At 32.8% G+C, this 14179-nt stretch overlaps 1 protein-coding gene across 1 annotated transcript; it reads left to right on the plus strand.

The window, feature by feature from the left end:
• Nucleotides 1-1713: 1713 nt before the first annotated feature.
• On the plus strand, nucleotides 1714-12114 carry LOC114410074 (threonine--tRNA ligase, mitochondrial 1-like). Its single transcript, XM_028373836.1, has 19 exons — nucleotides 1714-2295; nucleotides 2435-2494; nucleotides 2601-2690; nucleotides 3537-3611; nucleotides 3809-3937; nucleotides 4046-4135; nucleotides 5515-5603; nucleotides 5689-5785; nucleotides 6239-6325; nucleotides 6682-6766; nucleotides 7259-7353; nucleotides 7945-7977; nucleotides 8065-8151; nucleotides 8755-8847; nucleotides 9018-9110; nucleotides 9200-9421; nucleotides 9993-10064; nucleotides 10607-10678; nucleotides 11705-12114. The coding sequence occupies exons 1-19, from the start codon at nucleotides 1807-1809 to the stop codon at nucleotides 11798-11800; spliced, it is 2154 nt and encodes a 717-aa protein (XP_028229637.1). The 5' UTR covers nucleotides 1714-1806; the 3' UTR covers nucleotides 11801-12114.
• The last annotated feature ends 2065 nt before the right edge of the window (nucleotides 12115-14179 follow it).

Raw genomic sequence — 14179 nt, forward strand, 5'->3', positions numbered from 1 at the left:
AGGCTAAGCCCACAAAAAATCCATTAAAATCCTGCAAAACTAGACTTTGATAGGGTTTGGATTTCATTTTTTAAGCTCAAATTAAATCCGGATTTTCTTGACCTAGTCCATTACAGCTGTGCATGAGACTAGCTTGATGGTCAGGTAACCCGTATTGTTACCCATATAAATTTTTTAGAAAAAAATTCATCTAAGCAATGAACTTAAAAAAAGTGAAGGAAAATTTGTAACGTAACACTAATTAATCTCCTCGTCATATTCACAAACGTAATTAGTCTCATTTATTTCTAAAAAGAATAAAAGCGTTACTAGTAATATGTGCATAACGTGTCAATCAACATACAATTATCCTAGTAATTCTGAATTTAAGTTTCAATATGCAGTAATACAAAATACAGCGCATTAATATTATTTTATTGTTAGATATGAAGCTTGAAAATAGAGAATTTGAGAAGAGAATTTTTCACTGATATTAATTTTATCGAACTTGATTAAAACTGTCATTATAAATAAAAAATAATAAATAATCAATTTGATTCCTATATTTTCTACTCACGACAATTTTCTGTCTGTTATTGTGAAAATAATTAATTTATTCTAAAATTGTGTAAATATACTTACAATTTAGTGTCATTGTCAAGTCCTTCCATTAACATTGAGTGCTTTTGTTGATAACACGACAAATGCAAATTATTTTGACCTAATATTCCGTCTTGGTTTAAAATCTTATTCTTCGCAGACAACGCAAAGAATCGGGAGTCAAATCCTTATGCTTTGTTTGGACCAACGCCAATTGTAATTGCAACTGTAATATAAAAGTAAACTGTATTAAATTATGGGACTTTACGAAATTTCAATTCTATTCTATTTTTAGAAATGTTATTTTAGGAATATAACATTTTAGTTTCATTCGTGGATAAATAAGAAAAACATGTTTGATTATATTTTAATATTTTTGTGAATATCTTTTAAAATTTAAAATAAAATATTTTAAAAAATTAATGATATTTTAATAAATAATTCCCCATATTCCCATTAGAATATATTATTCACCTCCCTCCTCATGGAAATAATAAAAGTGTAGGAAACTGTGATACAAATTAAACTTATTACATTCATAAAAATCAATAATATTTGAGAATAATTTTTCAAAATTTATAATAAACATATTCCTATGTTACATTCCTAAGAATAAACTTTTATTCGGTGAAACAAATCCACTTTATACTATTAGTAGTAGGTTAAAAAAAACATATCATAAAACAAATCAAAATATGATAAATTATAATTTTAGTTCATAAAACTCAAAAGCATAAAATGTTGTCATATTAGTCAGGAAAGTAAAAAAAAATTCAAAATAAGTCATAATGTTATAAAATATAAAAAAATAATGTAATAATATAAGATCTCAATATATTTACCATGAGAATTATTTATTTAAGGAAAAAATTCATATTTCAAATTTTACTACATATTACCATTTTAGTTTTTAAAATCAACTCATACATCCTTTTAAATTTTGGACTAAAATTAGTTACAAGTTACATCTTCAAGAAATTTTTTATAAATTTTATTATTTTCAAAATCTAAAATGATACTGATACCTCACTTAGGAAGAGAAAACCGAACATTTACCCAACCAAAAACCCTAGAAACCTCTCGCGTTACTCAGTCACTAGGAACCAAAGTAGCGCGTAGCCGTACCGTAGCACACAATTTCCCTCAATTTTCATTTCCGTAAATAAAAAAGAAAAGAAAAATATTTCGAAGCCGAAACCAAAACCCAAACCCACAGCACAATATGCTATGCTATGCTCTCTAATCCGTATCCGCCGTCACGCTCCTTTCCACCACACTCTCCGCTCTCTCTTGCCGATTAACCGTTTCTCCTCCTCCTCCTCCTCCTCCGCCTCCGCCGCCGCCGCCGCCGCCATGGTTGCTCACGCGAAGGACGAGGCGTACCTTAGCGCGGCGATTCCGAAGCGCGTCCGTCTCTTCGAGACCATCCAGGCGGAGCAGCGCACGCAGCGCCTCTCGCTTTCGCCGGATCCTATCAAGGTCACTCTCCCCGACGGCAACGTCAAGGACGCGAAGAAGTGGCTCTCGACGCCGCTCGACGTGGCGCGCGAAATCTCGAAGAATTTGGCCAACAGCGCGCTCATCGCGAAGGTCAATGGCGTGCTCTGGGACATGACGCGCCCTCTCGAGGACGACTGCCAGCTCCAGATCTTCAAGTTCGACGACGACGAAGGCCGCGACACCTTCTGGCACTCCAGCGCTCACATTCTCGGCCAGGTTCAGTTCATTTGTTTTTTTATATTAATTTTTGTTTCAATTCGGATTTTGATGAATTAATCATTATTATTGTTGTTGTTGTTGCTGCTGCTGCTGTTGTTATTGACTTATTGCTATTTTTTGTTTTGGTTATTTGCAGTCACTTGAGACGGAGTATGGATGCAAGTTATGCATTGGGCCTTGCACTACAAGAGGAGAGGTTTGTGTGTGTTTTTTTTTTGTTTTAATGTGATTGTGGGCTGTTTGTTGTCTCTGTTGTGATGTTTTTGTGTGTATTGATATAGAAAGTGAATGTTTTTGTTTAGGGGTTCTATTATGATGCGTTTTACGGGGACTTGGGTCTCAATGACGATCACTTTAAGCAGATTGAGGCTGGAGCATTGAAGGCTGTTGCGGTATTCTTCTTCTGCTTCTTCGCCTTCTTCTTGTTATTTATGTGTTTCTGCTTTTTCATATTTATATGTTTTTTTAATATTTACTCTGCTTATATGGCTATTTATTGCGATTATATCTGGTTACTGTGATGAACAGTTGTTATAATACTTAAACGTTTTTCTGTTTATGTTGATGTTGATTTCTCCTTGGAGTCTTGTCTTATTAGAGAAACTTTGTAGTTGAACAGCTGCGTGGAGTGTAATATCAAGCTGTATTCCAAATTTTGGTGTCTTTGTGTATATTTTCTTTATCTGTAAGTTTAATGTTCACCAGGAGTGTATTTGGAATGTTTTAAATGGGGTTTTGATTTGATTTGTAAACCAAATCTTGGGTTTGGAATGTTTAAAGAAAAGGAAATGATTTAATTTTTATGGAAAATGCTCTTCTGAAGACAAGTTTTCTCCAATTTGAGTGCAAGTAATGGTGTGTCCATCCTTGAATTATAGTAGGTTAAGGTCTCATTGCATTTTTAACTGAATAAAAGGTAGATTCTCATACACTCACTCAGTTTAGAGACAATTTCACTTTAGAGGGGTCTTATTCAATTTTTCTAAATCCCATGGATTTCATTGCATTTGTTTTAGGAGTTGTCTCAAATTTGGAATGTTTCAGTCAAAATTGATTTGATTTTTAAATTTAATTATTATATTGATTGACTGTTCAATAATGTCGTGTGATCTATTTTGCTGGCCTCATGTAGTGGGATAATGTTATTATTGTTGTTGTTAATATGCATTGCTCATTATTGTGATAAACATTACTTTTGTGTTAATATATGTGATGGATGATTAAGATTGTATTTACAGGAAAAGCAACCCTTTGAGCGCATTGAAGTTACACGCGATCAGGCACTTGAGATGTTTTCAGATAATAAGTTTAAGGCAAGTATAACTTTTTTTTCTTCTTTGAGGGTGAGGTGGGGTGTGGATAAGCTTCTTGTTTTCATGATCTTATCTATTGTTTTTTGAATTACATCATCTTATTATCTGAGCCATGTTTCCTATTTTCTTCCACCAATTTTTTTTATATCTCACAAATTAACAATTTAGTGCTTTGGCTCCATGGTTATCATGATCAGATCGAGATTATCAATGATTTGCCTGCCGACAAAACTATCACAGTATACAGATGTGGTCCCTTGGTGGATTTGTGTCGTGGGCCCCATATACCTAATACATCCTTTGTCAAAGCAATTGCGTGTTTAAAGGTATGCTTAAACTATCTTATCATGCAACCATTTCTACTTTTGATTTATCCATTAACATATCAATGACAAGTACTTTGGTTTAATTGGTTATCGTGTTTGGAATTTCAGGCTTCATCAGCATATTGGAGGGGGGACAAAGATCGGGAAAGTTTACAAAGAGTTTATGGCATATCTTATCCTGATCAGAAAAGTCTGAAGGTGATTTTCATTTCATATGTTATTTCTTTGAGTAAACCATTCAGCTATTCAGACTGAGCTGTGGTGGATTGAATGTTCAATTGCAGTTCCTTGTGGAATGAGTAAATAAATAGCTAGTAGTTGTTAATAGTGTGTTATAGCATTTATCAGTGCTCTTGTTCGTCTGCACTATGCTACATGCTTACTGTGGTATTTTTGAGATAATGCGTGGATGTTGCTGCTGTCTCTGTTATGGTTAGAGCAGAATTGTGTCTGCCTTGAAGATTATGAGAAAAGACCACCAATGATAGGGGCTTGAGGGTGGCAATGGCACAATAATGTCTGCTCTCCATGGTGTGCTGAACATTCAGTTGCAGTACCTTGTGGAATAAGTAAATAATTAATTCATAGTTATTAATAGTATTCTAAAGCATTTATTGGTGCTCCATCTCTTTACCACATTGCCATGCTACTTCACATGGTTTTTTTGAATTGTGGAGAGTGCTTCTATCTGTGTCAATGGCTTAATGGCATCTGACAACAGTTTTAAGGAAAAGATGAGCACATCCATTTCTGTTTAATCATCCCTATATAAAGCCAAAATGCTCAAACTCCCCTCAAATTTCTTTATTGGCTCTGCCAGTGTGTATTGGAGGCTGAGTTTCACTGGGGAGGTCTTGTTGTCCTATGTTCATGTGATAGTGAAAGTAACTTTACCCATTTGTTATCTTCTTTTTATGTTCTGTTTTCTCTTTTTTCCTGCTCCCTCTGTTCTTTTCTCTTGGGTGGCAAATTTGATTTTTCTTTGTGCTGCTAAGACTGAGGTCCAAGATGTGCTCATTTTCTCTAGATATTGTCATCACATTCCACATTTTCCAGGAGATATATTTTCTGTTTTATTATTTAATGTAATATGCCATTTTCCAAATTACTGATAGCCATGAGACACCTATTGCTAGTAGTGCTCTATTTGCTAGTTATTAAGTGTTAACCAACTTTTGTTAAAACTGGATTTTTTCTATTTTAACCGTGAAGGCGGAAACTGGTCCTCTAGACAGTCCTGTCTAGCCTTTATAATTGGAAGTCTTAAAACTGGTCTCAAAAACGCAGAACTGGTGGTGAACCAGTCAAATCATGCAGACTGCTCACAGTTTGGTTAATTGAACCAATCCATGGCTTCTTTATTTTGTAAATGTAAAATGTTAAGTCTTGAACTTGGTTTGCACACATGAAAGTGCACCAGTTACTTGCTGCTACACTTGAACTTCTTAGAGTGAAGCTGTAACTCATCTTTATGGTATTTAATGGATCTGTGTAGTGGTAGGGGTGTGTGGCCATGCCTTATGGTGTCATTTGATAATATGATTTCCCCCCCTTTTTTTTGGTTTTTAAATTTCCAGGAATACTTGCATCGGCTGGAGGAGGCTAAAAAGTATGATCACAGGATTTTGGGTGTGAAACAGGAGCTTATTCTTCATCATGAATGGAGGTATGTTGGTTCATTCTTGTCTGATTTCAACTTTTAGTAAGCTTTCTCTGACTGATATGTCTTGATCTGTCTTTGTTTATGTCAGTCCGGGAAGCTGGTTTTTTCTTCCACATGGCGCTCGGATCTACAACAAACTCATGGACTTCATTCGGAATCAGTACAGGGACAGAGGCTATCAAGAGGTTAAGTTTTTGGCTACATTTTTTCTCCCTTTCTTTTGTGGCTTAAAAGTTACTTTGAAGTTAAAATCCAAAATAAGAGCTTTAAAAATAAAGTGGAAGTTGTTTGTCAGTTTTTGCTTAAAAACTATTTTTTAAACTAAAAGCTCCATTTCATTGCCCCACATTGATTTGTTCAGAGAGGGAGGCTGGAGTACCTTTTTTTTGTTTATTTTTAAAGCTACTTCAGTAACTGTTTTACAAGCTACTTTTCCTTCTTTTCTTATTTAAACATTAATCTCCTTAATTTTTAAAGCATTTTTCTCCAAATGTGTTTAGTTTAGCTTCTCCTTTTAAGCTGAAGAAAAGCCAAAAAAAGTTAGGCCAAACACTACCTTATTGTAGGAGTTTCTTAAACTGACAGAAAAACAATCTTTTTCCATGTACTTAATACTTACTTGGAAATGGAATCATCAGGTCATATCTCCAAATGTATTTAACATGGATCTATGGGTGCAATCTGGTCATGCTGCAAATTATAGGGAGGATATGTTTATCTTAGAGGTAAGTTTTTTCCCCATATTTATAAATGCTTGTTTGTGTAAAAATGTGGGTTGGAGGCCATATCTTTTTATCTTGCTGGATTGGAATCAAATGAATCATTCTTGTGTTGATGTATCTTGTTGCTCATGTAATTATTACCTTTATGAATGATCTGCACGGGTGTGGGACCATTTTATGGGGATGTTGGAAACTAATAGGTTTGTTGGGATTTCTATGTATGTCTACTATATATTTTAGGTTTACAAAACCTGGAAAGTACATTTTGCTGTGAAAAGTACAAAACCTTCCAGTAGACATTTTTTCTCTCAAATCAATCAAGTTATCTGACCAAAGCATTTTTTCTTAATGTGAATTAGGTTGACAAACAAGAGTTTGGGTTGAAACCAATGAATTGCCCAGGGCACTGCCTGATGTTTAAACACAGGGTTCGATCATATAGAGGTAATTTTCATTTTCTTAGAGATTTATCTTTCTGAATAGTATCTTTTATGTGCCTATGTTGGGTGGCTGAGCTAGTCCACATTTTACTGTTGAATTCAGGATAATACACACATTTGAGGTCCTATATATTCACTCTCCTTTATTTTCATGGCTTCATCTTTCCTCTTCCTATGATAAGGCCATAATCCTATTGCACTGGGCGACCAGGGGGGAAGTGTGACTGGTTAATCTATAATTTGTTTTTTAAAAACTAATTTTGTAAAGTTGTTTCCCTAAATTCAAATGAGAACAAATGATATCAAACAAGTTTTATTTTAAAAAATAAAGAATTGTTTTTGAAAGCAATATTCAAAAAGACCCTTGTCTCTAGTTTGTTTTTTAGGTTGATATGCTTCATGAGTTTGAGTGTATAACTTGAAGAAGTGAATTTGATTGAGCTGATCTTTTTTATATGAAATGGAATATTATCTCAACTTTTCAATGGTTCTGCAGAACTTCCTCTTCGCTTTGCTGATTTTGGGGTTTTGCATCGGAATGAGGCTAGTGGTGCCCTGAGTGGATTAACACGTGTTAGGAGATTTCAGCAGGTAAATCTTTGTGCTGTACTTTACACACAGGATATACTTTTTATTGGGTTATATTTCCAAATAAAATTAATTTGATGTTTAGTATATTAAACCAGGAGTCACATTCTTTCTCATGTCAAGGTACACTGAGGCTGGAAGGCATACATTTTTTATACTTTATGATGGCGAGATTATTTGATTCTTTCAATTTTGTAGGCTCACACAGTGAATACTAATCTCATCTGGGTATTTGAAATTTTGAATAAATGTTTGAATCTCATTATTTTTCTGTTGCAATACTGGAGTAGAAAATGTTTTTTTAAACAGGTTGGGGATTAGTGTTTGTGGATAGACACAGATACAGGAGTTTGGCCTGCTCATCAATAAAAATGAAACACCTGGGATTGTGTTTATATACAGTTATAATAGTGTAGCTAAAATGTCATTATTTTTCCTGGTGATGGTTTTTTGTTCATTCTATATAAACAATACAATTAAAACTCAAAGAACATTGCAATTCAGTTATCTGGATCATTCACCTTATCTTTAATTTCTATTTTCTGTTTGAGTATCATACTACTATTAATGGCATTTGCTTTAAATGTTGCTCAGGATGATGCACATATTTTCTGCAGGGAGTCCCAGGTGAGTTTATTTTAAATTTATACAACATAAATCTTTGAAGCCTCTTTTGAGCTGAAGTTGGAGTGATTAATTTGATTTATTTTACAGATAAAGGATGAAGTGAGGAATGGCTTGAATTTCATCAATTATGTCTATAAGATATTTGGTTTCACGTATGAGCTGAAGCTTTCAACGGTATGCTTTTGATTGTAATTGTTCTTAATGAGCATATACCTTTCTCCAATGCTTTTAAAAATCCCTAAATTCAAAGCTTAGTCCTCAACTTAAGGTGCTCCCAGGTAGTATCTTAATTGTTTTTGTCTGTGAGCTGTTTAGGTTTTATTATGCAATCATTTATTCTGACATTTCCTGCAGTAGATTAATTATAATTATGACTTCACTGGTAGCATATTTAAATTTCTAAAGATATATAGAATTTTGATTGGCATTCCTCATGTATTGCTAATAACTAGCCAGTGAATCACTTTTTAAGTAACTTGGATCAAATTTTGCATGATCAATGCATTCATTATTATATGTATTATTAGTTTTTTGGTATGATAACTTTATGAGGGGACTTTTATTATAGTTCCATCACTTCCATGTAGCACTGAATCACTGATACTTGTATAAATTTCTTTAGCAAATTTCTCTTGTCTTTGTATCCTGGTTCCCAGTTAAGGAAAAACAGAAAGTTTTTGCAAACCAATACTTGTTTTTTTTTTCTCATTTAAAGATAACATCTGTTTAATAACGTTTTGTTATTTGTTTTTTTGCATGTGTTGAATACTTGAGTAGAGGCCAGAGAAATACCTAGGAGATATTGCAACTTGGGACAAAGCTGAAAGTGCTCTTAAAGAAGCTTTAGATGATTTTGGCAAGCCTTGGCAGGTAATTATTTCCTCTTCTATATGTCTTCTAGAATGTTTCATGCCAGCGATATATAGTTAAAGATATTGTTTTGAACATATGGCTTCTGATTAGAATTCAGATTGGATATCACAAAGTGTAATTTGCGTATCTCATTTCAATTCAATTATATTCTTTGTAAAACCTTGCAGTTGAATGAAGGGGATGGTGCATTCTACGGACCAAAGATAGACATCAGTGTATCTGATGCATTGAGTAGGAAATTCCAGTGTGCAACTTTGCAGGTTTGCACCTTTCAGCTGGATTTTCATTCACATGATTCAGTTTTGAATAACTTTTCAGCTGATGGTTGGATGAATGTGGTTGCTTGCAGCTTGACTTCCAGCTTCCTGATCGTTTTAAGTTGGAATTCTCAGCTGAGGATGAAGCCAAAATTGAGAGACCTGTAATGATACACAGAGCCATCCTAGGATCTGTTGAACGCATGTTTGCCATACTTTTAGAGCACTACAAGGGTAAATGGCCTTTCTGGCTCAGTCCTCGTCAAGCGATTGTATGCCCTGTGTCTGAAAAGTCACAATCTTATGCACTACAGGTACATAGCTCTGAATTTTAGGCTTCATTCTATGGTATATTTGTCTTATAACTATGATACAGATGATGTGTACTGCGTAACATGTGAAAACACTTTTAATTACATCGGAGAATATATTTTTGTGGCATCTCATGTTTGTCATGCCTGTCTAATGAACTGTCTCATAGGAGTTTATGAAATATTGACTTTCTGCTGTTTATTGCTGAGCTTGTGTATCAGTTTGAAATCATGGAATCAGTTTGGTTTCTTGTTATTTAATTATGTTGAGTCTGCCACACGCATTCTTAAGTAAACTTCGAGCATGTTTGGTTTGTTGATTTCTCTCTCTATTTTCACTAATAATTGAAAAAACTCCAACCTTGTACAATTCTTTGAAAATAGGAAACAAAATGAAAAACATATCATATTTTTGAAATTATTAGCAACAGAACATTTCCTTATATTGAACATGCCATTGGCTTTTCATTGTTCCATTACTAATTTTTGTTAGGATACTTGTACTACTATATTATGATATGTGAAAAGCAAGGGCTTGTTGATTGTGTAACATTCTTGCACTGCAATTTTCTAGGTGCGAGATCAGATCCACCAAGCAGGGTATCACGTTGATGCTGATACAACTGATAGGAAGATTCAGAAAAAGGTAACGTATAAACCTTTATGCCCAACAATTTGATCTTAGTATGTCATTCATTCAGAGGACAATAATGCCCACATTGTTTAGATGTACTGCCCAAGCTGTTGCCACTAGTCAGTCAGTTACTGATGAGTTAAGCTGTGATTAGTGTAACTAGATTTTGTACCTTACATGTACCCAAAGTGTATGTATTCTTCTATTTGTGATATTAAACATTTAAAATTTATTACTTTTAACAAATTTTATTCAAGTTATATATTCGAAACTTCAGTATTATTATTCATTTAAATAAAACAAAACTAGTTATTGAGTCCCCTAGACATTGAATCCTTCAAAGACATGTGATATCAAACAAAGGTAATGATGGTTCGTGTGTGTTTTAATATTTGGGGGATTTATTTGATATCATAAATTTAGTAGACTAATTGTTTAGTAAATCTGCAATTGAAAAGTTATTTCTCCTTTTTTTTTTAATATGGTATACTTTTATTAATAATCTAGTATCTTATCAAGAGAATTGTCTTAACTAGAAGTGTGGCATTCTGCAGGTACGAGAAGCACAGTTAGCACAATACAACTTCATATTGGTTGTTGGAGAGGAGGAAGCTAATTCAGGACAGGTTCTTCCTTTTTTCTTGTCATAAATAAATTGTTTGTGTAATTAGATTTCAGTTCTACCTCCCTCTGAAAAAACCTCTGCCCTTCTCTTTCTGTAACATATCCTCATGCATTTGATCTGTGTTTGACCTAGGGCTGCTGTCAAGCACAGTTTTAATGGACTTCTCATCTCACTTGGATAATTAAGTTGGTATTACGTAGAAGTGTATAAAGAAGAAAGCAAGCTTGCTTAGATGAGCTGTGCACAAATAGTTATACATATAGTTTATGAATCTTTTGAATAGCTTGTTTGACAATATTTAATCGCATATAATATTATATATACTTATGTCATTTTCTGACGTGCAAAACATTCAAATTCAGAAACTAAAATAGAGTTGAGATTGAAAGTAAGATATACACTTTCCTTGGCCAAGCTTGGGCTAAGGATTCTAGCTTGGTTAAAAGTTAAAACTTTGGTTAAGCTCCTGCTTGATTGATTTTAATTAAAAGCATGATAGCATTTGTCTCATTTTAGAGAAATTATTAAGTTGTCTAGGACTACCAAGTGTTCATAGTCCCAACCAATATTTATATAACGCATTCAAGTTTTACAGTTTATGTGAAAAATTAAGAACACTTAATTATGTGTTGTGAAGATTGATGGATTGGGAACCATGATGGTTTGGCCTCTTGAGCCGCCTAATAATTTCTCCTCATTTTGGCTCAAGTAACTGCCTCAAATTTGAAAGGAATTTCAAGTTAGATGTAATGTAAGCCTGAGCTACATTTCAATAATTCTGATTAAGGTTGTATAATCTAATCATTTTGGAGGTTTTCTCCCACATTATCTTATAGAGATGGCTATGGTCTATGATCTGTTTGAAGACATCAATAGTATAGGAGGACTATTTTCTTATGGTGCCTGTGTTCCTAGGCTTTCTGGGCTAAAAATAATTAGTTTTTTCATTTCCACCAGTAAGAATATTATACATCAGGGTGTATGCTGTTGCTCCTTGATTATTGATCATGTTATTTTGTTGTTCCAGGTGAGTGTACGAGTTAGAGACTTGGCAGAACATAAGGTTATGAGTATTGAGAAACTACTTGAACATTTCAGAGACAAAACTGCAGCTTTCGAATGATACTTTGCTTGTGAAAACTGAAGAAAAATTTCAGCCCCAAATACCTTAGTTTTACACAGTTGTGTGCATGTCACAATTTTATTTTTATTTTCAACCTATCAATTTATCCTGATTTTATTTTATGATTTGAATGGTAACAATATTTTCTTTGTATCGTTTTTGTTTACGTTCCGAGCTTTTTACATCAGCATTAGAGTTTACATGTCACATTTTTTTTTTCTTTTAAGTTGGTGGCTGACATTTGAGGAAAATATACATTTTTGAGTTGGTCCTCAATTATGATTGTTAGTAACTTGTCTGAGTTTTTCTTAGGATCCAGGAGTCTCGTGGATTATTTAGCTTCGTTTAGTTGAATATTTATATCCATCTTGGTTTCAAACTTGCAATAATATATACGTATCAGCTGCTTCATGTGGTTGTACTTTGGTTCACTCGACTGAATTGATTAATATATTGCAAAGTGAACATAAATTTTTTATCTTGAACGTAAAACTTTGGATTCTAAAAGTTCCAAACATTCTGCCCATGGATAAACCTATGGAGTTTTCGTGCAATAATGGATATCATAGCATCATTAAAAAATGAATGAAATGTTATATGCCGCCTCAACTCTTAGAAGTTGAAAATATTTCAGAATATTTTTCTTGTCAGAGTAATTCAAACTATTTTTTTATAGAATAATTGTCATACTTGATAAACTTTGATTAGGTGTATAGTTTTTACATATTATGTTTTTCAACTATATTATCTTTAATTCTGAATTGAAAATTTGACTACAAAAATATTTCTTTTTGTAAATTTTTTTTGTATACTTAAAAATGATACACAAGCTAATATATAAATACAAGACCTGCAACATCTATACACTTTTTCATTTTACATTTATTTTTATGACAAGAAAGGGAAAAGGGGATTTTTGAGCATATGTACAGTAATGGCATTATTGACATGGTCTGTTAAAGTCACGTCTAGCTTTGGTCCTTTAATTAAATAAGTTAAATTGATATTTTTAACTTTAATTAATAAAATAAACAAATTTTTAGGTTGTTCAGAAGAGGCTATAGATACAATTAATTAACTTGAATAATTAAATGTTGTTATCATTATTGTGTATATATATAATTAAAGTTTTATTATATCATCATAAAATTATATATTTATTGATTTATATAAAAATTACAAATTAGATTTATTAATTTATTTGAGAATATTTAATTGCTTAATTTTAATCTATTTTTTAAGACTTTTAAATTAAGTAAACTTCATATAATATAAATAGGACAATCTAAAGTCTCATTGTTGAAACAAGCCTCAAACTTGTTTTAGGTAAGGATCAATTGGCACGCGTGACACATCTACACATCTCTATGATCCTGTAAAAATATAAAGTATAAACAATATTTTTCTATTCTATTCATATAGCTGATACTATCATATATTTGTCAAAATGTTAGTTTATAATTAGAAAATAACGATTTACATTACCACAATTACTTTCATCGTTGTGCCTAGCTAGCACCTTGTGGTTAAGGTATGGAAATAAATTAAATTTGTACAATTTAGCCGAAAACAGTGATAAATAATATTTTGAGTCAAATAAAAACCACTCACAAAGTATGTAGATAAGGAACTCCAACTTTTACTCTTCATCTAGACAAAAGGTCCAAATCTTGCAGCTGCTACCAACAACCTACTGTGTGTGTGGTGTTTGGTAACCAATTTATTTACTAATAGACAATGGACAGTAAGTTTGGCTATATCCTTATTTTGCAAAACAGCCAATATTATTTTCAACCATGTAATTTTCACTGTACATATACCAAAGGGTTCGTCACTGTAATACACTACAGTGCATGTGGCAGCTGTGTGCATTTTTTCTGTTTTTTTCTGTTTCTCTCTCTAGCTCTCCCCACAACCATCACTGTGTCATCCCTTAGGTATGTTCAGGAATTGGATTTTGTAAGCATAAGGTAAATTTTTTAAATTATGAAACTTATATATAATTAGTATTTATAACAACAATAGCAAAAGATTATATAGCACACTAAGTTTATGTTAATTAATTTATTATCATTTTTTCTTTTATTTTAAATTTTTTATCAAATTAAAAAATATTTATTAGCCATCCTAGCTCCCTAGCTAAGACTCACAAAAGTAACCTTAATCTTCAATAGCTTGAAGCCAAACTAAATCATAGTCACGTATGTCCTCGATCAGCATGCTGAGTGAATGGCCTTATTATATGGACAATATATAGTGTATATATTTTCTTGTTTTGATCTAATTAACATGGATGTGGCTTACTATAATTTTATTAAAGAACAATGATTTTGGATAATATACTCATTATTATTTCTTTTAATATCTCTTTCCATCACA

The sequence above is a fragment of the Glycine soja genome, chromosome 1, assembly GCF_004193775.1.
Source record: "Glycine soja cultivar W05 chromosome 1, ASM419377v2, whole genome shotgun sequence".
Lineage (NCBI taxonomy): Eukaryota > Viridiplantae > Streptophyta > Magnoliopsida > Fabales > Fabaceae > Glycine > Glycine soja.